At 43.7% G+C, this 25,334-nt stretch overlaps 1 protein-coding gene across 1 annotated transcript in view; it reads left to right on the top strand.

The window, feature by feature from the left end:
• LOC106578422 (catenin delta-2) overlaps window positions 1–25,334 on the top strand; it is a 422,676-nt gene that overhangs the window by 187,109 nt on the left and 210,233 nt on the right. The window contains exons 4-11 of the mRNA XM_014157182.3: window positions 2,609–2,643; window positions 2,853–2,972; window positions 7,842–8,008; window positions 13,563–13,686; window positions 14,102–14,321; window positions 14,426–14,540; window positions 14,660–14,792; window positions 24,732–24,881. Coding sequence (XP_014012657.3) covers window positions 2,609–2,643; window positions 2,853–2,972; window positions 7,842–8,008; window positions 13,563–13,686; window positions 14,102–14,321; window positions 14,426–14,540; window positions 14,660–14,792; window positions 24,732–24,881 — 1,064 coding nt within the window. The remainder of the gene's footprint in view (window positions 1–2,608; window positions 2,644–2,852; window positions 2,973–7,841; window positions 8,009–13,562; window positions 13,687–14,101; window positions 14,322–14,425; window positions 14,541–14,659; window positions 14,793–24,731; window positions 24,882–25,334) is intronic.

The following is a 25,334-nucleotide window of genomic DNA, read 5'->3' as shown; positions in this document are numbered from 1 at the left end:
GTCAGAGTGATTAGAGTGACAATAGAGTGCTGAGAAACAAGCAGTTTGGTAGGCTACTGATGACCATCAGCAGCATCAGAGCTTGGAGAAGGCTAATTACCGTGCCTTCATTACTCGTGACCGCAGGTGTGGCGGTAATACGGTCACCGCTACAGCCCCAGTCCTGCACTCAAAAAACAATAGAGGATCCATTACTACAGGCAGGCCGGAATAAAAACATTTTCATTTTTTAAATTAGATACTTAACTTCTCCAGCCCTCTTCCCCCCTCTCCCTCTTTCTCCCTCTGTAATGTCCTCCATCTATTTTACATTGGAATCTCTACTGCAGTGCAATTAGGGGCAAGGCCTGGGTGCACACACACACAGACATACACACACTGTCGTGGTCTATGTGATCACCAGGATCACCGAGGGGAGCTCCTCTTGACCCAGTGATCCCTCTACTCCAGGGGCTCATTAATAACATGCACACAAGCATGGAAAGACGCACACACATACTCATTGTGTGTTTCTGCATAGCCTGCTATAGTGTGTCTGAGAGAGAGATAGAGAGAGAGAGAGAGAGAGATATCACAAAAAAACTATACATATCTTGGCCTAAACATCAGCGCCACAGGTAACTTCCACAAGGCTGTGAACGATCTGAGAGACAAGGCAAGAAGGGCCTTCTACGCCATCAAAAATAACATAACATTTGACATACCAATTAGGATCTGGTTAAAATACTTGAATCCGTTATAGAACCCATTGCCCTTTATGGTTGTGAGGTCTGGGGTCCACTCAGCAACCAAGAATTCACAAAATGGGACAAACACCAAACTGACACTGCATGCAGAATTCTGCTAAAATATCCTCAGTGTTAAAAAAAAACACCAAATAATGCATGCAGAACAGAATTAGGCAGATACCGGCTTATTATCAAAATCCAGAAAAGAGACGTTCAATTCTACAACCATCTAAGGAAGCGATTCCCAAATCTTCCATAACAAAGCAGAGATGTGAACCTGGAGAAGAGTCCCCTAAGCAAACTGGTGCTGAGGCTCTGTTCACAAACACACACCGACCCCAGAACCAAATCATTAGACAGAACCAAATCATAAGAAATCAAACAGATAATTACTAGACACATTGGAAAGAATCTACAAAAAAAACAGAGCAAACTAGAATGCTATTTGGCCTTCAACAGAGTACACAGTGGCAGAATACCTGACCACGGTGACTGACATAAAATGAAGGAAAGCTAGACTATGTACAGACTCAGTGAGCATGGCCTTGCTATTGAGAGATGCTGCCGAAGCCTGTCTTCTCTTGAGAGCCAGGTCTGCCTATGTGCACACTGCCCACAAAATGAGGTGGAAACTGAGCTTCCTAACCTCCTGCTAAATGTATGACCATGTTAGAGACACATATTTCCTTCAGATTAGACAGACACACAAAGAATATTAAAACAATTCAAATTTTGATAAACTCCCATATTTATTGGTTGAAATACCGGTGTGCCATCACAGCAGCAAGACATGTGACCTGTTGCCACAAGAAAAGGGCAACCAGTGAAGAACAAACACCATTGTAAATATAATATTTATGTTGATTTCTTTTCCTTTTTGTACTTGAACTATTTGCACATCGTTATAACACTGTACATAGCCATTATATGACATTTGAAATATCTCTATTGCTTTGGAACTTTTGTGAGTGTAATGTTTACTGTTCATTTTATATTGTTTATTTAACTTTTGTTTCTTATCTATTTCACTTGCTTTGGCAATGTAAACATATGTTTCCCATGGCAATAAAGTCCATTGAATTGAGAAAGAGAGAGAGAGAGAGAGAGAGAGAGAGAGTTACCTTATCCACCACCAATGTTTTACAGTATTGTAAAGGTACTGTATGAGAGAGATATTATTTCTACAAATATCTACAAATGCTGCGATTATGTTTGTGCGTTTCTTTGTGAGTCATGTTGCTCTAACATTGATCACGCACTGAGCATCTCGTTGCTTCTTTCCGGTCTGACTGGCAATAATGTACGCAGCTTTGTTCTCTCAAGAGGAAATCACTCTGTTACTGGCTCTCATTGATTGTCCTAGGGAGCTAGCTAACAGAGCAACATTAGCCTCCTAGCGTGGTCTATCCCTGATCCAGAAAAATAAAAATGATGTGACAGCGATTTCACAGTAACAATAGAAAGTTATATTTTTGTTTACTTGCAATTTATTCCCTATTATTGACAATTATAAGGTTTGAAAAAGTCAGGATCGCTAGCAGAGGTCTTGGGGAGCCTTCCACTTCTAGGTTTGTGTAAACTTCTGACTTCCTTCCTGGTAAGGCCTTGCTGTGGTCTCCTGGTGGCGAGTGGCTGTAGTCCGGACGGCCGCTGTCTTCTGTTCTGTTGGTGCTGAATTTCCGAATTCCTATTCAGACGCTGTCCACTTCAATTGTGCTGAATCACCGCTATTACAGCTTTTTTTTTTTTTACCTCAGCTGTCTACAGTAAACAGTTTGAATATTTGATAACAACAATGAACTATGAGATTACAGTATATTACTGTATAATAAACTCCATATTATGAGTTATTTTTCTTAACCTCAACTGTTTTCTTGCAGTTCGGCAGATGAGCAGTTTCGCTGGAACACCCAAGGTAGGCTAAACGTCAAATACTTTACTTTTAATAAGCCGTTTTTATTGATAATCACTGTATAATATTTTATTATGCATATTTCCTAAGAATACAACCAGATATCACAGACATGGACATCATCAAATTTGTGTGACATTGAAACAACCCTTTATGGAGGTTGTGTCACGACTGTGACCCAGACTAACATGTTCCCTCTGTTTCCTGTCCAGCTGATGGCCAGAAGGACATAGAGGATGAGCTGACCACAGGACTGGAGCTGGTCGACTCCTGCATCAGATCCCTGCAGGAGTCTGGAATACTGGACCCTCATCAATACAACACAGGAGAACGTGAGGACAACTCTTATTTTAATATGACAGGGTGTGTTTGTGTGCATGCGTGTGTGTGTGTAACGGTCCCACTCTTTCTTTAGTCTCTTCCTAAATCTTGATATGTTTCCTCTGGTGCAATTTCCCGCTCAGAGCTCATTTAGGGACACAGAAGAAATAACACAATCAAATTTGTAAGACATTTCCATCTCTCTGTCGTCAATGCTACTCCAAAGAGGTTTTGCCATCAGTTTGTATTTACTGAAAAACCATTTCAGAAAAGATATTTTACCAAAGAAACCCAAACCAAACTGTTTAGGCTTACTGATGCACACCCAGACTTTTTCTTCTGATAGAAGGAGAGTGGTTTATAAATGTAGTGTATCTCTCCTAATTGATCTCAAAATGACAGTCATTCCACTGAGAGTCAAGGGGACTATTTAGTTGGAAAGAACGGAACAGCCTCGGTTTGGATTTTCCTCTGTCAGTTCAGAAGCAGACAACATTATATTACACAAAAAGCCCATATACAAAACAGCATATACAGGCTTGTGTGTGTGTGTTTGTGTGTGCGTGCGTGCGTGTGTGCGTGCGTGTGTGACATTCCCCCTCTCGCTGTGAAGCACAAAGTGGCGTTTGTTTAATAATTCATAGGAACGTAGAGTAGGAGAGGAGATGGTTGGAGGAGACGAGAGGAGGAGACGAGAGGAGGTTGCTGTGAAACTCTACTGCAGATAGTTTTAATCCCAGACTACACAGAGACAGATTAACGATAGAACAGTCCTCTCTCTCATTTTAGCTGAAAACATATTGATGTGTTTGTTGGCATCATTAGGGAGTTCAGGGGGTGAAGGGCTGTTTGGATTCCCAGGCTTACGGCAAAACGAGAGAACATGGAGGGTTTAACTTGTGTAGAGAGGTAGTGCTTCTAAAAAGATGACACGTAAAACAAAACACAGAGAACCAAGTGTACACTCTTAAGCTATATTCAAATACCCATGCTAACATATCATTAGGTAGCTAACACATACCGGTACATACAAGCAACTTCTGTAATGATATGCTATGCGGTTCGTAAGGCTAGCATACCTAACAAATTGTCAGGCAACACAATGTGTAACATAACTTATTTGATAAGTCATAAATGTTTTATTCCATTGCTCAACATTTTCTCAACATTTGTCATAATTTGTTAAATGAATGGATATTTACTTTTTGTACTTACATTTGTTATCAAATCTCGTCTAACCTTTTCTTCAAATCTGAAATTGTTGTGAAGCCACGCCCATTTTCTGAATATTTGCATTATGGGCCCCAAAAGCGCGGAAATACTTCGAATTTTGCCGAATATAGTACGAAATCACTTGGAACATTTGGCATACTAACTATATCCATACTATGACCAATAAGCATACTATATACTCAATTTACGTCATAAATAGTACAGTCAGTGCGGTTAGTATGAGTATTCGAACACAGCTTTAGAAAAAAGGGTTCTTCGGCTGTCCCCATAGGACAGGGATAGGCAATTGCCGGCCCGCAGGCTGCCCCCCTTATGAAGGCCCTTGAATCAATGTATTTTTTTTGTTTTTTTAGAATAGTAGAAGACACAAGGTTCAAGTTTGACATTTGTTTGTGCATCAGCAGTTTCTCTTGTTATGCCAGTTACTGATAGTCATTCAATTAGCCCACGTCAGCAAATTTTTTTTTAGATTGGTAAATGAGTCTAGCGGCCAGCTATCTAAACTTGTTATCATGGTTGAATTACCGGCCGCAAAATTTTGTTAGTCAGTCTGACACAGATATCATATTAAAATGGCAAACATTTCTCTGCACCCTATGGAAAAATGTGTAGAATTGCATGAAATTTGTCACATTCATCGTAAGGATGGGACCAAGGCGCAGCGGGAATGTGTATGCTCATCTTCTTTTATTACGAAGAACACAGAAAAACAAAATAACAAACTATGACGAAGACGCTAAACAGTCCTGTAAGGCACACAGCTTACATACGGAACAACTACCCACAAAAACCCATGAAAAAACACCCCTACTAAATAGGACCTTCAATTAGAGGCAACGAGGAACAGCTGCCTCCAATTGAAGGTCAACCCAATAAACTAAACATAGAAATATAAAAGCTAGAACGAACATAGAAATATGCTAACATAGAACATTAACCAAAAAACCCCGAAACACATAAAACAAACACCCCCTGCCACGCCCTGACCAAACTACAATAACAAACAACCCCTTTTACTGGTCAGGACGTGACAAAATTAATTATAAAATTGCTAAATATTCTCTCCGCCCCATTGCAAAATGTGTAGAATTGCACGAAATTACCTCTAAAACAAAAATAAAATAGCTCTACATTGTCAAGAGGGGGGCTGCTAAAAAAGGATTCTCGCAATGTGGTGGGGGGGTCTGCACATGTGGGTACGCAGACCTGCGTGCAACTGCGATCCCTCATGATGAGTTCAGAAATTCTGTGGCCCCCACCCCCCATCAAAGATGCCCATCCCTGCCATAGGAGAACCCTTTTTTGGGTCCAGGTTAAGCCAGGTTAAGCCCTTTTTGGTTCGAGGTAAAACCTTTTTTTGGTTCCAGGTGAAACCCTGTTGGATTTCATGTAGAACCCTATATGTAAAAGGTTCCACATGGAACCCAAAAGGGTTCTACCTCGAACCAAAAGGGTTCTACCTCGAACCAAATAAGGTTTTTCAAAGGGTTTTCCTATGGGGACAGCCGAAGAACCCTTTTAGGTTCTAGATGGCCCCCTTTTTTTGTTGTTGAATATAGTCCTACATTTTTTGTTACAAGGTGGTAGAGATGGTGGCTATAGGCTGTCATTTCCTGTTGAAGGTTATGTAGAGAAATGTAAAAAGCCTATTGTTCTAAGAGCATTTCTGGTGAGTTACACACAAGTTTCAACTAAATGTCAGACAACGACAGAGTGGCTCAGATGAAAACTGTGTTTGTGGTATGGTGTGTGTGTGCTCTGCTGACGCAAACATCAAAGGGAGCGAGAGGGACAATATGAGAGAGAGAGGGGGGGGGGGGGGGGGTGAGGGAGAGAGATTATTTTCTCTCCAATAGGGAGTAGGAAAAGCCTGTGATTGATATATTTAAGCACAGTGAGATATAGCACACGTCATGGACCTAACTACCATTAAGTAAGCCCAGACCAACCCCGCCCCTTATCCCTGTGTGTGCGCGTGTGCACCTCTGTGTGTGTGTGACAGAGGACAACAGTATTGTTCTCCTCGCTCTGGAGAATGTATGCCTCTTCACCCAGCAGTGCTCCTCTCAAATGTAGTGTGGGTGTGTGTGTTCCCTCTAGTCCCAGTAGAGAGTTGCTCTCTAAGGGAATGTGTTGTGTTGACCCAGAATGCTTAGCGTTCTGATGCTGATGGAGACTGATAGTGTAAACATGCTTAGGTCCAGTGTGTGTGTGTTTAAACATGCCACAGTTGAGAGTGACATCACTCCACACAGCCCAGATCACAAATTAAACAATTCTAGGCAGAGAGACGCCAACGCATAAATGACAGAAGGAAAGAGAGAACGCGAGAGAGATAGAGCTGTGATTAAAGATTAAAGAGAGAAATGCATGCTCGCTTACTCTCCTCACACCAATTTCTCACCCATCCCCCTCTTCTCCTCTCTCCCCCTCTTCTCCTCTCCCCTCCTCCGCACCTCTCCTCTCTCCTCTTCTTCTCCCCTCCTCTCATCCGTCACCCTCTTCTCCTATCTCACCCATCCCTCCTTCTCCTCTCCCCTCCTCCGCTCCTCTCCCCTCCTCTGCTCCTCTCCTCTCTCCTCTTCCGCACCTCTCCTCTCTCCTTCTCTGCTTTCCTCTCTCGTCTGCTCCTCTGCTCCTCTCCTCTCTCTTTCTCCGCTCTCCTCTCCTCTCTCCTTCTCCGCTCCTCTCCTCTCTTCTTCTCTGCTCCTATCCTCTCTCCTTCTCTGCTCCTCTCCTCTCTCCTTCTCTGCTCCTCTCTTCTTCTCTGCTCCTTTCCTCTCTCCTTCTCTGCTCCTCTCTTCTCTCCTTCTTTGCTCCTCTCCTCTCTCCTTCTCTGCTCCTCTCCTCTCATCTATCCCCTCCTCTCCTCTCTCCTTCTCTGCTCCTCTCATCTATCCCCTCCTCTCCTCTCTCCTTCTCTGCTCCTCTCATCTCTCCTCCTCTCCTCTGAGGTCACATTCTCTTTTCCTCCTTTCTACCTCCGGAACTCTGCCTTCCACTTTTTCCTACTTTACCCTTATTTCCCTATTTCCCTCATCTTCTCTCCTCCCGCTCCTCCTCCTCTGTAACCCCTTATCCATCCCCTTCTCCCTCTCCTCCTCCCCTGTAACCCCTTATCCAACCCCTCCTCCCTCTCCTCCTCCCCTGTAACCCCTTATCCAACCCCTCCTCCCTCTCCTCCTCCCCTGTAACCCCTTATCCAACCCCTCCTCCCTCTCCTCCTCCCCTGTAACCCCTTATCCAACCCCTCCTCCCTCTCCTCCTCCCCTGTAACCCCTTATCCAACCCCTCCTCCCTCTCCTCCTCCCCTGTAACCCCTTATCCAACCCCTCCTCCCTCTCCTCCTCCCCTGTAACCCCTTATCCAACCCCTCCTCCCTCTCCTCCTCCCCTGTAACCCCTTATCCAACCCCTCCTCCCTCTCCTCCTCCCCTGTAACCCCTTATCCATCCCCTCCTCCCTCTCCTCCTCCCTTGTAAACCATTATCTACCCCCTCCTCCCTCTCTTCCTCCCCATCCTCCCTCTCCCCCTCTCCCTCTCCTGATAAATGATGTATGCTTTTTCTAAATCACTGAGGGCTGAAATGCTGCACTGCCTGTTCTAAATAGCTGCATCTCTCTCCTTCCTTCCCTCCCTCTCCCCAGCTCTTCTTTCCCAGAGTTCTTTGCAGCTCAACTCCACCCCAGAGGCTTCGCTCCAGTACTCCGCCAGCTACCATAGCAACCAGACCCTCGCCCTTAGCGACAGTGCTGCAGCGGCAACCCCACAGCGCAGTGGACAGGTCGGAGGGGCCGTGCACAGCTACAACCAGGTAGGTCACCATGACGATGATGATGAGGAGAAAGATGGGGATATGATAATGATGATGAGGATAATGCTAATGTTTAGCGACTCACAATCTGTTCTTGTAAAGCAGTTGTCGCATTCAAGACAAAGTTACTCTCATATGTTACTGCGATATTTGTTTATATTTTCTTTAGCCGAACACTACTGTCCTGAGCAGTTTTTATTCTGTACCCAGGGATGGAGGAAGGGAGCCAGGCAGGGAGTTCTCTGCCCAGCTCTCCTCTTGACTGGGCGATGTGGCCGCTCTGCCCACTATCTACTGCTTTCACCTTTTCTAATGCTCCTTAGCTTAACCTTATGAAGGGTAAAGTCACGTTCTACAAGTCAAAAGTCTTCAGTTAGCTGCTGGCTCGGAATAAGCTAACGGAGTCGGCTCTAACTTTCTCTCCTCTTTCCCATTCCCCTTTATCTCTTTCTCTCTATTTGTCATGCACACCATCGTGTGTGGGCTATCCTGCTGCTCTACACAGGTCATAGTAGCCTGGGGAGGTGTGTGTGGCTAGTAGAGGTTAGAGGAAAGAGACAGATACATTTAGCACGGTTTATTTGATCTAGGTGGAAGGGAGAGGGGAGCAGTGAAGGTGGACTGTTTAATTGCATGGGGAGATACCAGTTTGGTTTGTTATTTCTCTAATCATGTGTTGAAGGAGGTGAATGGGTGTGAATATCCTCACACTGATCAAGAGGATTCCAATTATCCTCTAGCCTGCAGGAGACATTTATTCCCTATGTTCATTTTTTCACAAGCTAGCTGACAGTACAAAACACACACACACACACACACACACACACACACACACACACACACACACACACACACACACACACACACACACACACACACACACACACACACACACACACACACACACACACACAGGTGCTCATCTACTCAGACATACACACAACAACACCTGCTATTTGTACCAACTACAAAGCTTTATGAAAGGATACAGCATGCATTGAGAGGGCAAATGTTTTATTTTGCTGTCTGTGTGGTTATGAATAATACATAGGGATACATTTTGAAATAGTAGCTAATTACTAGAGGAAAGTAAATGCAAATGTATGTTTTTCATACAATTTGACATTTGGAGAAACTTAGAAATTTGACATTTGGAGAATTTGTTAAAACCGTGAGATCTTGTCACACATGCACCCTCACACACACACACACACACACACACACACACACACACACACACACACACACACACACACAAAAACAAAAGACTGACAAGAGAGAGGAAGAGGAGCATTGCCTGTCTCTCTCGTCTTCTTTCTTCCTGTTTCAATTATGCCAATATGAGGGCTTCTGTCCACTTTTACCGTCCTCCACATCACCCAATCCCCCCATCCCTGCCCTGTCCTTCCTCTGTCTCTCTCTATGTCTGGTTGTGTTCCAGTGATGTTTTGCCCTGTCTGTCAGGTTGATTGGGGAGATGTTCTGAGTAGCGCTGGCTGTATAGTCTACTCCAGACCAGGACAGGCTGATTATATAAGGCTACTGCATCACATACAGTAGAGCCTCTTATACACTACTACTAGCTAGGTATTTATACTACAATGGTACTTCTGCTTCAACAATGCACAGAGATCTAGCACCTATAACACACACTGTGAATCTCTTAAGAAGAGTGGAGCGTAGTGCCTATCTATTTATCTTTCATTTTGCGTGTGCGTGTGCGTGTGTGTGTTTGTGTGTTCGTGTGTGCATGTATGTGTGTGTGCATGTGTGTGTTCGTGTGTGTGTGTGCGTGTGTGTGTTCGTGTGTGCGTGTGTGTGTGTTTGTGTGTGCGTGTGTGCATGTGTGCGTGTGTGTGTGCATTTGTTTATGTAAGCCACTGTCTCAGATAGCCGTTTTCCTGCAGTGTATTTATACCACTATGGGCCTCCGGATGAATATTTAAGGTATGGAGATGTGTCACCTGGTACAGAGGGATCAGGCTATATCTGCACACTGACATTACAGCGGAGTCTCCCTCAATGCTGAAACCCCAAGACAACCACAGGATTGTTCTGCGTCCCAAATGGCACCTTATTCCCTATATAGTGCATTACTTTTGATCAGAGCACTAGGTCAAAAATAGTTCACTAAATAGGGAATAGGATGCCATTTGGGACTCAGAGTGTTTGGTTGAAGACTTTAGTCTAGTGAACTAATGACTGCAGGTTTTAAACAGCATAATCCATTCCATGTCTGATGAATCAGTTATTCTGGCCTTCTGTTAAGGCCAGGCACCACACCCTAGTAGGGTAAATGTTTCTCCTTAATCATATCACAATCAACTTTTACCAGTTGAATGTGGACACAAAAATAATACTTTTTTTTAAATAAAAATGTTTCTGAAATATTGTATTAATATGATAATTAGGTGATACAGTTGAAGTCGGAAGTTTACATACACTTAGTTTGGAGTCATTAAAACTTGTTTTTCAACCAATCCACAAATATCTTGTTAACAAACTATAGTTTTGCCAAGTCGGGTAGGACATCTACTTTGTGCATGACACAAGTAATTTTTCCAACAATTGTTTACAGACAGATTATTTCACTGTATCACAATTCCAGTGGGTCAGAAGTTTACATACACTAAGTTGACTGGGCCTTTAAACAGCTTGGAAAATTCCAGAAAATGATATCATGGCTTTAGAAGCTTCTGATAAGCTAATTGACATCATTTTAGTCAATTGGAGGTGTACCTGTGGATGTATTTCAAGGCCTACCTTCAAACTCAGTGCCTCTTTGCTTGACATCATAGGAAAATCAAAAGAAATCAGCCAAGACCTCAGAAAAAATATTGTAAACCTCCACAAGTCTGGTTCATCCTTGGGAGCAATTTCCAAACGAATGAAGGTACCACGTTCATCTGTACAAACAATAGTACGCAAGTATAAACACCATGGGACCACGCAGCCTTCATACCGCTCAGGAAGGAGACGCGTTCTGTCTCCTAGAGATGAACGTACTTTGGTGCAAAAAGTGCAAATCAATCCCAGAACAACAGCAAAGGACCTTGTGAAGATGCTGGAGGAAACAGGTACAAAAGTATCTATATCCACAGTAAAACGAGTCCTATATCGACATAACCTGAAAGGCCGCTCAACAAGGAAGAAGCCACTGCTCCAAAACCGCCATAAAAAAGCCAGACAACGGTTTGCAACTGCACATGAGGACAAAGATCGTACTTTTGGAGAAATGTCCTCTGGTCTGATGAAACAAAAATATAACTGTTTGGCCATAATGACCATGGTTCTGTTTGGAGGAAAAAGGGGGACGCTTGCAAGCCGAAGAACACCATCCCAACTGTGAAGCATGGGGGTGGCAGCATTATGTTGTGGGGGTGCTTTGCTGAAGGAGGGACTGGTGCACTTCACAAAATAGATGGCATCATGAGGCAGGAAGATTATGTGGATATATTGAAGCAACATCTCAAGACATCAGTCAGGAAGTTAAAGCTTGGTTGCAAATGCATCTTCCAAATGGACAATGACCCCAAGAATACTTCCAAAGTTGTGGCAAAATGGCTTACGGACAACAAAGTCAAGGTATTGGAGTGGCCATCACAAAGCCCTGACCTCAATCCTGTATAGAATTTGTGGGCAGAACTGAAAAAGCGTGTGCGAGCAAGGAGGCCTACAAACCTGACTCAGTTACACCAGCTCTATCAGGAGGAATGGGCCAAAATTCACCCAACATTGTAGGAAGCTTTTGGAAGGCTATCCAAAACGTTTGACCCAAGTTAAATAATTTAAAGGCAATGCTACCAAATACTAGTTGAGTGTATGTAAACTTCTGACCCACTGGGAATGTGATGAAAGAAATAAAAGCTGAAATAAATCATTCTCTCTACTATTATTCTGACATTTCACAGTCTTACAATTAAGTGGTGATCCTAACTGACCTAAGACAGGGACTTTTTACTAGGATTAAATGTCAGGAATTGTGAAAAAGTGAGTTTAAATGTATTTGGTTAAGGTGTATGCAAACTTCTGACTTCAACTGAATCTCATTATATATGTGCAAATAAATTTTTCTGGACACTGGATGAAGTCAAAAGTTAGAATCAGACTTATACATAGCAGATTGTGGATAAATACTTTTATTCATCTTTCTATCTATAAAATACTAAAGAAAGGTACAAACATTTCATTTTAAAAGAAAATGTCATAAAGAATAGCAATGTGACACCATAACGAGTCTGGGGAATATCTCTAAGGATTACCACACAACATTTGGTGAATGCAGATGCTTCTGAAGCTGAGAGAAATTAGTTGGCGTGTGGGATGAGTCGGACTTTCGGGAAAAGTCAGTTAAAGACAAGTACACTGAATTTAGACTACCAAACGCTTATTTAGACCCAGTCACCATCTCTTCAATATATAGTCCAATTTGTAAAATGTTCTATGAAATTGGCTTTTACATATGTGTTTCAATATCGTGAGATTTTAAATAATGGATGTATCCATTTAAAAGTGGTTACAATTCATGACATTTTGATGAAGGTATGGTAAACTAACGGAAGTATACATTTTCATCAACTTTTTGACATTTTTATTTTAACTTTTTGAAAATACTAATATTAATGGACCAAAATACCCCAAAATCTCAAAATGGATAAGTAGATGCAAAAATGTCATTCTACCCTGTGGTCCCTGGGCTTAATGAGTGACCTGGAACCACAGAGTCACTGTAATCAGTAGACACGCTTTGGCTTATTAGGGAGGGAAAATACATCCTGGAGTCAGGAGCAACCTGAGGAAGGTGTGTGTGTATGTATGTATGTGTGTGTGTGTGTATGTGTGTGTGTGTGTGTGTGTGTGTGTGTGTGTGTGTGTGTGTGTGTGTGTGTGCACAGTTAAACGGGGGCCTACTGCAAGCGAGCCTCAGTGTGAGTGTGTGTGTATGTGTGTGTGTGTGTGTGTGTGTGTGTGTGTGTGTGTGTGTGTGTGTGTGTGTGTGTGTGTGTGTGTGTGTGTGGTTCACCTTTAGAGACATATTCATGGTGACTGTCATTAGCATAAGGGGAAGGAGCTCAGAGGAGTAGAAACATATGCTGTGCTCCTGTCTCTGAGGATCTAGAGGAATACATGAGATAACTCTGTCTGTTGTGTTGGGATAGGATAAGCTGCCTCACTGTGACTTGGTGAAAAATGCATGATCTGATTGTGGATTCCAACTGGACCGAATATCATCTGTGGCAGTGTTATAGGTTCTAACTTTTAGAAATGTCTATCTGTTACCTTAAGAAGATGTAGAGAGAAGTGATGTGGTGATAAGGTAGAATAGTAATTTCCTGTCTTTTACAACCCCCCCTTCTCCCTCTCCCTCTCCCTCTCTGTCCACTGCTCTCTCTCTCTCTCTCTCTCTCTCTCTCTCTCACACTCTCTCTCTCACTCTCTCTCTGTCTGTCTCCCTCTGTCTCTTTACTCCCCCCTCTCTGTCTCTTCTTTCCCCTCTCTCCTCTATCACTCTCTTTAATCTCTCTCTCTTTACGCTCTCTCTTTCTCCCTCCAGGTGACATCTAGTCGTGCGGCCCAGCAGCAGCAGGCAGGGGGAGGGGGAGGTAGTGGAGGAGACTCCTTCTCTCAGAGCCATGGCAGTGCCTTTCATCTGCCTGATGCACAGCTTCCCACAATCGGTATGCTGTATATCTGCATTATATACATACAATATACCTACAATACCAGTACACATCTACATTATATAAATACAATATACTGTATACATAACATTGTATAGACAGAATTTAGAGAGAGAGATAATGTCCTTAAAGAGACCAGGAACCACACATGCCATCCAATATTTTTAGCTTTTGTTAGAAATGATTGTATTATAATACAGTACATACCATTATACATAAAGAGAAATGAGACAGAGATAATACCATTAAAGGTACTACACATGGCATCCAATCCTTTCAGCTTCGGTTAGAAATTGCCCTTAGCCACAGATCTAGCAACAGCTTAGGGAAAGTGCTAAACTGGTGTTAGATCAGCATCTAGAGGACTAACATTCTTCAACCTTGTTATAACCCCTGTTCCATCTGATCCCAGGTCACTACTACTCCAGTTCCACCCTGCCTGCCCAGCGTGTGAGTTCCCCTCTGACCGGAGGTGGAGGTGGAGGTGGAGGGTCTGGTTCTCCCAGCAAGCTGCAGCGCCTGGGCTCAGCCTCAGACACACTAGGCTACGCTACCACCCAGCGCCTACCTTCCTCCTCCTCATCCTCACCCAACAAACAGTCCCCAGCCAACCGACTCGCCAAGTCCTACAGGTAGGGCCATTTCATTGGTTGGTTTGGAAGAAGAACGAGGTTAAACCTACAATTGAAAACATTTAAAATGATCACCATAACCAAACAAGTTGTTATGCTTACAGCACCACTGGTGCCGTGACAACAACAGGGTCTCCGCTGAGGGTGGGCTCTCCACCCAACTCCATAGCAACAGTTGCTGGGGGAGGGGCTAGCGCTTCATCATCCCCACTACACCTGGTTTGTATTGAAACACAGATATTCAATGCATAGTACTGCACATTATTCTTAAGCAACATTCTCTAGAATAAAGATAATCATGTCTGTTCTACACAATGTGTTTCTATGTGAATCCCTAGATGAGTTCGGGCATAGGGAGCTACGCTACTCTGTCTCCTAAAAGACTGGCTGCTCACCACGCCTCCGACCAGTACAAGATATCCCATGAGCTCTATGCTACCGCTACGCTACAGAGGCCTGGCAGTCTGGCAGGTAAGACGTACACACAAAAATGCGCGCACGACGCGCCTCTCAAAGTGAATCCCTCCATGTATGCATTGCAAACACTGAATACTTTTCCTTTGCTGTTATTTACTCTTCTGTATAGAGTTAAGTGAGTCCTTGGCCTAGAGTTGGTCTTTACCTTGTTATGTGGTCTGACTGTAGTCCTCGGTGTAAGTGAGTTGTTGACTGTTATCTTTGAGTTCGAGTTACTCAGTGGTAATAACTGTCTGTCAGGTTACTAACATCTTTTCTCTTATTGATCCCAATAACAGACCTGTGGCTCTGCAGTAATGAGTGGTTGTGCTCTGCAGTGTGTGTGTGTGTGTGTGTGTGTGTGTGTAAGTGTGTTGGTGTGTGTGTTGAATAAGCTGTGTGTTTGTTGAATGTCATCTGAAGGTTCAGTGCTTCTGAAGACTGCAATCAGCCTCTTATACAGCTGAGTCGTGATGCTTCAAGGGCTTTTTGTGTGGAGAGAGAATAGAACACAGGCCTGGGTTGTGCTCTATATTACACTTAGAGAGAGTTTTGGAGACATTACTGTATACAAATACTGAAAGATGGCCTTAGCTAGTGTCAGGTCCTTCAAAATTCCATCAATTCTAAAGATTAAATTCAATTGTTTTCTAAGAATTAAGAAGTGCTACTTCTTCCTTAGAAACAAGACAGGAGGTTGAAGATCGTTGACAGTGTACATTTGAAACACTGCTAGCTATAACATGAATGCAACACTGAATGTTTTGGCTGTGTTATGCTAGCTACTTGTTTAATAATAATCACGTATTTATTTATCTTTGACATTGAGCACAAACATCAAAGTGAAATCATGAATGACTTTGTTATAGAATTAGTTAAATCCTCAAGAGTAACAGGCTAAAGCAATACTTAGTAGTGGTGTTGCATTGTGGTTTTATGATCATATTGATATAATACTTTATAATAATATAGTCCATGTATCATTTTTAGCACACAAACAGGAGGTTAAGAGCTGAACACAGGCAGCAGGGGACTTGGGCTGGTTTTGCATATTCCTTTTATTTTCTTTAATCATTCTAACATTTTAATGACTGTATCAAATTTCAAGTTTCATAGTGTCATGGGGGGCCAGCTCCCTCCCTCTCTCTCTCATCCCTCCATCCTAACAGTTGAGCACTTTGATTTGGGGAGCCTGAGCAGTGACTCAGTAAGTCTCCATGAGACATCAAAGAAGGGAGGGAAGAGAGCCGGAGAGGAGAGGAGGATGACAAGGATGAGACAGGCGACGGAGTGTGTCCATCATTCTAATTAGTGCTCCTCTTTTCTTGGTTCCCTCCATCTTTTTTTCCTCTCTGTCCATATTCAAACCCTCATTTTGGTCAATAACCATCCATAGTGTTAAAGGGAGACAGCTTCCTTCTCTTCATTATTACTACTCTAGATCAAATCACATGTTATTTGTCACGCGCTCCGAATACAACAGGTGTAGACCTTTCAGTGAAACGCTTACTTACAAGCCCTTAACCAACAATGCAGTTTTTAGAAAATAAAGTTTAGAAAATATTTAGTAAATAAACTAAAGTTAAAAAAAAAAAGTAACACAATAAAACAAGAATAACGAGGCTATATACATTTGTACAGGTACTGAGTCAATGTGCAGGGGTACAGGTTAGTCGAGGTAATTTGTACATACAGGTAGGGGTAAGGTGACTATGCAAGTAGCAGTAGTGTAAAAACAAAGGGGGTGGGGGAGTGTAAATGCAAATAGTCAGGGTGGTCATTTGATTAATTGTTCAGCAGTCTTATGGCTTGGGGGTAGAAGTTGTTAATGAGCCTTTTGGACCTAGACTTGGTGCTTCGGTACCACTTGCCGTGTGGTAGCAGAGAAAACAGTCTATGACTTGGGTGACTGGAGTTTTTGACATTTTTTGGGGCCTCTGACACTGCCTAGTATATAGGTCCTGGATGGCAGGAAGCTTGGCCCCAGTGATGTACTGGGCCGTACGCGCTACCCTCTGTAGCGCCTTACGGTCAGATGCCGAGCAGTTGCCATACCAGGCAGTGATGCAACCGGTCAGGATGCTCTCGATGGTGACGCTGTAGAACTTTTTGAGTGTCTGATGACCCATGCCAAATATTTTATTTTATTATTAGCTTTCTCTGTCTCGATCTAGGTCTCTGTCTCTCTCTGTCTCTGTCTCTCTGTCTCTCTCTGTCTCTGTCTCTTGCTCTTTCACTCCCCTCTCCCCCTTCCTTCTTCCTCCCAGGGAGGCCCTGCCATACATTTGTTATGCAGTGTAATGAACAAGCACTCAGTGAGGAAAAGTCAGAGGTGTCTGTGTTCGGGAATCCTGCCAAAAAAGTGGGAAACGTGCGCACGCACACACACACACACACACACACACACACACACACACACACACACACACACACCACACACACACAAAGGACTGAGGAAAATGCATTTTGAATCTTATTATTTTATGGCTGATGCTAGACAATATGCTCTATAGAGATTACATAACAACTCTGTCCTCCCTACACAGTAGCTTGGTAAAATACCCTCTACCACAGCACAATAGAAAGTACCAGTCAAAAGTTTGGACATACCTACTCATTCAAGGGTTTTTCATTATTTTTACTGTTTTCTACATTGTAGAATAATAGTGAAAATATCAAAACTATGAAATAACACATGGAATCATGTAGTAACCAAAAAAGTGTTAAACAAATCAAAATATATTGTATATTTTAGATTCTTCAAAGTAGCCACCCTTTGCCTTGATGACAGCTTTGCACACGCTTGACATTCTCTCAACCAGCTTCACCTGGAATGTTTTTCCAACAGTCTTGAAGGAGTTCCCACATATGCTGAACACTTGTTGGCTGCTTTTCCTTCACTCTGCGGTCCAACTCATCCCACACCATCTCAATTTGGTTGAGGTTGGGTGATTGTGGAAGCCAGGTCATCTGATGCAGCACTTCATCACTCTCCTTCTTGGTCAAATAGCCCTTACACAGCCTGGAGGTGTGTTGGGTCATTGTCCTGTTGAAAAACAAATCATAGTCCCACTAAGCGCAAACCAGATGGGATGGCTTATCGCTGCAGAATGCTGTGGTAGCCAAGCTGGTTAAGTGTGCCTTGAATTCTAAATAATTCACTGACGGTGTCACCAGCAAAGCACCCCCACACCATCACTCCTCCACGCTTCACGGTGGGAATTACACATGGAGAGATCATCCGTTCACCTACTCTGCGTCTCACAAAGAAACTGCGTTTGGAACCAAAAATCTCAAATTTGGACTCATTAGACCAAAAGACAGACTTCCACCGATCTAATATCCTTTGTTCGTGTTTCTTGGCTCAAGCAAGTCTCTTCTTATTATTGGTGTCCTTCAGTAGAGGGTTCCTTACAGCAATTTGACCATGAAGTCCTGATTCACACAGTCTCCTCTGAACAGTTGAGGTTGAGATGTGTCTGATACTTGAATTGTGAAGCATTTATTTGAGCTGCAATCTGAGGTGCAGTTAACTCCAATCAACTTATTCTCTGCAGCAGAGGTAACTCTGGGTCTTCCTTTCCTGTGGCGGTCGTCATGAGAGACAGTTTCATCACAGCGCTTGATGGTTTTTGCGACTGCTCTTGAAGAAACTTTCAAAGTTCTTGACATTTTCCGGATTGACTGACCTTCATGTCTTAAAGTAATGATGGACTGCTGTTTCTCTTTGCTTATTTGAGCTGTTCTTGCAGTAATATGGACTTGGTCTTTTACCAAATAAGGCTATCTTCTGTATACCACCCCTACTTTGTCACAACACAACTGATTGGCTCAAACACATTATGAAGGAAATAAATTCCACAAATTAACTTTTAACAAGGCACACCTGTTAATTGAAATGCATTCCAGGTGACTACCTCATGAAGCTGTGATCCAAGATGGCGTAGCAGTCGGATGTGTGTTGTGTTTGTCGTTGTCTTTTCCTGTGTCTTATCCTGTGTAAATAATCATTTGTTCAGTTTTTTTCTCATATAGATTTTAATCTCACTTTCTATCTATCAACTAAATATACTTTCCTGCAACCCGCATCACCCAATGTGGTATGGTTCTGCTATTTTTATTCCTTATAACTAGTACCTCCGTCAGGAGCTAGCCAGCTAACTAGCTACTAGTCTTTGTTAGCCACGGCTAGCAGTCTTCACATTTAGCTCGGACACCGCCAGCTTTAGCTCGGACAATACATGCCTGTCTGCACAGAGCGATATCAACCCAGAGTATATCGGACTGCTTCTCTCTACCACATCACCGGATTCCTGCCACTCTGGATCATTACACCGGATCATCGTAGCTAGCTAGCTGCTAGCGAGTGGCTACTGTTAGCTAACGCCTCTGTCCTGAAGCAAGCACCAGTTAGCCTTGAGCTAGCCTCGAGCTAGGCCCCGTATATCAGCTAATTCTAGGGCTACAATACCTCTTTTGCCAATTGGCCAGGACCCTTTATTGTCGACACAGAGCCCCACTGATCCATCACGACTGGTCTGCCGACGTAATCGCCCGATGTGGTCTCAACAGGATTTTCCGTTGCGATGTCGCCGAAGACCCATCTTCTTGCCCCAGCCTGCTAGCTTTCTAAACACTGTGTCTCCCGCTTGACTAGCGTTGTACTGACTCACCTATTGCTGTTCTTTGGACCCTATGATCACTCAGCTACACAGCTGATGCCCCCTGGACTGTTTCAATTACATGGTACCTAATTTTGTTTATCTGGAGGCCCCAGCCTCGAACTCAGGTCATGTATGTACCTAACTGACCCGCTCTGCCCATTCATCGCTATTTACCCGTTGTTGTCTTAGCTCTCCCGAGCAACACCTGTTACTGCTTTCTGCCTCTCTCTAATGTCAATATGCCTTGTCTACTGCTGTCTCGGCTAGTTCTTATTGTTTTATTTCACTGTAGAGCCCTCAGTCCCGCTCACCTTGCCTTCGATAGCTCTTTTGTCCCACCCCCACACATGCGGAGACCTCACTTGGCTTAACTGGTGCCACCAGAGACGAAACCTCTCTCATCGTCACTCAACGCCTAGGTTTACCACTGTACTCACATCCTGCCATACCCTTGTCTGTACATTATGCCCTGAACCTATTCTACCACGCCCAGAAATCTTCTCCTTTTATTCTCTGTTCCCGACGCACGAGACGACCAGTTCTTATAGCTTTTAGCCATACACTTATCCTACTCCTCCTCTGTTCCTCTGGTGATGTAGAGGTTAACCCAGGCCCTGTAGACCCCAGTACCACACCTATTCCCCAGGCACTATCATTTGTTGACTTCTGTAACCGTAAAAGCCTTGGTTTCACGCATGTTAACATCAGAAGCCTCCTCCCTAAGTTTGTTCTACTCACTGCTTTAGCACACTCTGCCAACTCTGATGACCTAGCCGTGTCTGAATCCTGGCTGAGGAATGCCACCAAAAATTCAGAAATGTCCATTCCCAACTACAACATTTTCCACCAAGGTAGAACTGCCAAAGGGAGCGAAGTCGCAATCTACTGCAGAGAGAGCCTAGAGTTCTGTCATGCTATCCAGGTCTGTGCCAAAACAGTTCGAGCTTCTACTTTTAAAAATCCATCTTTCCAGAAAATAAGTCTCTCACTGTTGCCGCTTGTTATAGACCCCCCTCAGCCCCCAGCTGTGCCCTTGACTCCTTATGTGAATTGATTGCCCCCAATTTATCCGGTCGACTGTTAGGTGACCTAAACTGGGATATGGTTAACACGCCGGCCGTCTTACAATCTAAGCTAGATGCCCTCAATCTCACACAAATTATCAAGGAACCTACCAGGTACAACTCCAAATCCGTAAACACGGGCACCCTCATAGACGTAATCCTCTAAACACAGCTCTGCTGTCTTCAACCAGGATCTCAGCAATCACTGCCTCATTGCAATCTGTCCGCAATGGGTCCCCGGTCAAATGGTCACCCCTCATCACTGTCAAACGCTCCCTAAAACACTTCAGCGAGCAGGCCTTTCTAATCGACCTGGCCCGGGTATCCTGGAAGGATATTGACCTCATCCCGTCAGTAGAGATGCCTGGTTATTCTTTAAAAGTGCTTTCCTCACCATCTTAAATAAGCATGCCCCATTCAAAAAATGTAGAACTAAGAACAGATATAGCCCTTGGTTCACTCCAGACTTGACTGCCCTTGACAATCACAAAAACATCTTGTGGCCTACTGCATTAGCATTGAATAGCCCCCGCGATATGCAACTTTTTAGGGAAGTTATATACACACTCAGTTAGGAAAGCAAAGGATAGCTTTTTCAAACAGAAATTTGCAACCTGTAGCACAAATTCCAAAACGTTTTGGGACACTGTGAAGTCCGTGGAGAATAAGAGCACCTCCTCTCAGCTGCCCACTGCTCTGAGGCTAGGAAATACTGTCACCACCAATAAATCCATTTCAATAAGCATTTTTCTACGGTTGGCTGAGCTTTCTACCTGGCTACCCCTGCCAACATCTCTGCACCCAACGCAGCAACTTGCCCAAGCCCCCCCTTCTTCCCCTTCGCCCAAATCTAGATAGCTGGTGTTCGGAAAGAGCTGCAAAATCTGGACCCCTACAAATCACCTGGGCTAGACAATCTGGACCCTCTCTTTCTAAAATTATCCGCCGCAATTGTTGCAACCCCTATTACTAGCCTGTTTAACCTCTCTTTCCTATCATCTGAGATCCCTAAAAATTGAAAGCTGCCGCGGTCACCCCCCTCTTCAAAGGGGGAGACACTCTAGACCCAAACTGTTACAGACCTATATCCATTCTGCCCTGCCTTTCTAAAATCTTCGAAAGCCAAGTTAACAAACAGATCACCGACCATTTCGAATCCCACCGTACCTTCTCCGCTATGCAATCTGGTATGAAAGACAGTACTGTGCAGCCGTCTTCATCGACCTGGCCAAGGCTTTCGACTCTGTCAATCGATTTCTCAAATGACTGCCTCGCCTGGTTCACCAACTACTTCTCAGATAGATTTCAGTGTGTCAAATCGGAGGGCCTGTTGTCCGGACCTCTGGCAGTCTCTATGGGGGTGCCACAGGGTTCAATTCTCAGGCCAACTCTTTTCTCCGTATATTTCAATGATGTCGCTCTTGCTGCTGGTGATTCTCTGATCCACCTCTACGCAGAAGACACCATTCTGTATACTTCTGGCCCTTCTTTGGACACTGTGTTAACAAACCTCCAGACGTGCTTCAATGCCATACAACACTTCTTCCGTGGCCTCCAACTGCTCTTAAATGCAAGTAAAACTAAATGCATGCTCTTCAACCGATCTCTGCCCGCACCCGCCCGCCCGACTAGCATCACTACTCTGGACGGTTCTGAATTAGAATATGTGGACAACTACAAATACCTAGCTGTCTGGTTAGACAGTAAACTCTCCTTCCAGACTCACATTAAACATCTGCAATCCAAAATTAAATCTAGAATAGGCTTCCTATTTCGCAACAAAGCCTCCTTCACTCATGCTGCTAAACATACTCTTGTAAAACTGACTATCCTACTGATCCTTGACTTCGGCGATGTAAATTACAAAATAGCCTCCAACATTCTACTTAGCAAATTGTATGTAGTCTATCACAGTGCCATCCGTTTTGTCACCAAAGCCCCATGTACTTCTCACCATTGCGACCTGTATGCTCTCGTTGGCTGGCCCTCGCTTCATATTCATCGCCAAACTCACTGGCTCCAGGTCATCTATAAGTCTTTGCTAGGTAAAGCCCCGCCTTATCTCAGCTCACTGGTCACCATAGCAACACCCACCCAGTAGCATGCGCTCCAGCAGGTATATTTCACTGGTCATCCCCAAAGCCAACTCCTCCTTTGGCTGCCTTTCCTTCCAGTTCTCTGCTGCCAATGACTGGAACGAATTGCAAAAATCACTGAAGCTGGAGACTTATATCTCCCTCACTAACTTGAAGCATCAGCTGTCAGAGCAGCTAACCAATCACTGCACCTGTACACAGCCCATCTGTAAATAGCCCACCCAACTACCTCATCCCCATATTGTTGTTTATTTTTGCTCTTTTGCACCCCAGTATCTCTACTTGCACATCATCATCTGTACATCTCACTCCAGTGTTAATGCTAAATTGTAATTATTTCGCCACTATGGCCTATTTATTGCCTTACCTCCCTAATCTTACTACAATTGCACACACTGTATATAGATTTTTCTATTGTGTTATTGACTGTACGTTTGTTTATCCCATGTGTAACTCTGTGTTGTTGTTTTTGTCGCACTGCTTTGCTTTATCTTGGCCAGGTCGCAGTTGTAAACTGGCCTACCTGGTTAAATAAAGGTGAAATAAAAATTTCGAAAAAATAAAAAGCTGGTTGAGAGAATGCCAAGAGTGTGCAAAGCTGTCATCAAGGCGAAGGGTGGCTAATTTTTGACTGGTTCACTATAGAAATACAGCATTCAGGGAGAATATCTCCTGTTGTTAGTGCAACTGACTGTGTTCCCCTCTCTCCTCATCCGTCTCTCATCATCCGTATCTCTTCACCCCTCTCTCCTCATCCCTCTCTCTTCACCCCTCTCTCCTAATCCCTCTCTCATCATCCCTCTCTCCTCATCCCTCTCTCAACATCCCTCTCTCTTCACCCCTCTCTCCTCATCCCTCACTCTTCACCCCTCTCTCCTAATCCCTCTTTCCTCATCCCTCTCTCAACATCCCTCTCTCTTCACCCCTCTCTCAACATCCCTCTCTCATCATCCCTCTCTCATCATCCCTCTTTCCTCATCCCACTCTCTTCATCACTCTCTCCTCATCCCTCTCTCATCATCCTCCTATCCTAATCCCTCTCTCATCATCCCTCTCTCATCATCATCCTATCCTCATCCCTCTCTCATCATCCTCCTATCCTCATCCCTCTCTCCTCATCCCTCTCTCCTCATCCATCTCTCCTCATCCCTCTCTCATCATCCTCCTATTCTCATCCGTCTCTCCTCATCCCTCTCTTCTCATTCCCTTCTCCTCATCTTCCTCTCCTCATCTGTCTTTCCTCCTACCTCTCTCCTCATTCCCCTCTCCTCTCCTCCTCCCATTAGTTCCCTCTTCATCCGTGGATGACATTTCCTCATGGTCCCCCAGTGTAGAATACCTGCTGCACAAACACAGACATTTACACACGTACATGCACATACTCTTTCCTCTCTTATGCTGGGGGATAGATTCTGGCTTCTCACTGTCGGGAATGAGCCGGGGTTGTGAAGTGTGTGTGTGTGCGTGTAGAGTTTTCCACTACTATCCCAGTGTATAGTGGACTGAAGAAGGCAGGGATAGAGAGGTGCTAGGGGAGTAGAGCAGGGTTCCCCAACTGGTGACCCCCCGCCTAAGTTTTCTGAGCAAATAAATACAAAACAAATATATATATATATTTTTTTTGTTTCTTTATTGTTGGACATAAGACTGTAAAAACACCAGGAAATCAGCTGCAAGAGATTTTAATTTAGGATATCTGTTCCAAAATATTCCCACACAAATGTAAGGAAGGTTTGAAATTATTTTAGTCAAATATTATATCTGTTTGGGCTTCTTGCAATCTAGAAATTATTATTTGAAATAATTTTACAGCCCCCTGACCATCTGCTTAAAAAAAATATTAATGTAGTTGATGATCCCTGCTATAGAGGTTATGGGAGTAGAGGCTGGAGGCTATGGGAGTAGAGGAGGCTAGAGAGAGACTATTGGGACAGAAGCTAAGATGATTACAGAGAAAGAGAGGAGAGGCTGGATCTCTTAGGGACAATGTGTATGGAGAAATACATTTTGCTGGAGAAAAGTCAATACTCAGGACTGATTTCTCTCTCTCCCCTCTCTCTCTCTCTCTGTCTTTCTCTATGTCTTTCTCTCTCTTCCTCCCTCATTTACACCCTACCTCCCCCTCTCCAGGTTCCAGGGGTTCCTACAGTAATCAGCACAGTCACTGTGGTCCAGACTTGCGTCCCCTGGGATCCCCAGACCACCACAAAGAGCCCATCTATGAGGACAGAGTCAACCACTACCACAAAGGACCTATGAGGGGACTGGGAAACAACACTGGTAAGACTATATAATCCATCCTACAGTATTTAAAACACACACACACACAAATGTAATATGTACACATACTAACAAAAAGAGAAAAATAGAGATAGACACAAAGTTCTGTCTCCAGCACATACTAACCTCCAGTATTCTTCAATAGAGACTAATTTGTGTTATCTAGATGTGGGTTTAGGTATGCTGTCGAAATCCTATTACAGCATCATTCTACATGAGAATAGCCCTCTCTGTCACGCTAGACTATATCTTCTCACAGTCATTAACCAGCCAGGCATTAATAACTATCATTACCATGTGGGTCAAATAGTGATTATGCTAAATAAGCTACTATAGATTACTTATTGTTTGGATCAATGGGTATGGTACATGAAAGAGAAATAAATTGCTTGCAGTCAAAGAGCATGTCTTTAAGCCTATACGCTACGGCAGGGTGTATCCAAGCTTGTTTAT

Source organism: Salmo salar, chromosome 19 (assembly GCF_965601325.2).
Source record: "Salmo salar chromosome 19, fSalSal1, whole genome shotgun sequence".
NCBI lineage: Eukaryota > Metazoa > Chordata > Actinopteri > Salmoniformes > Salmonidae > Salmo > Salmo salar.
This window is presented reverse-complemented; position numbering and strand designations above follow the sequence as displayed.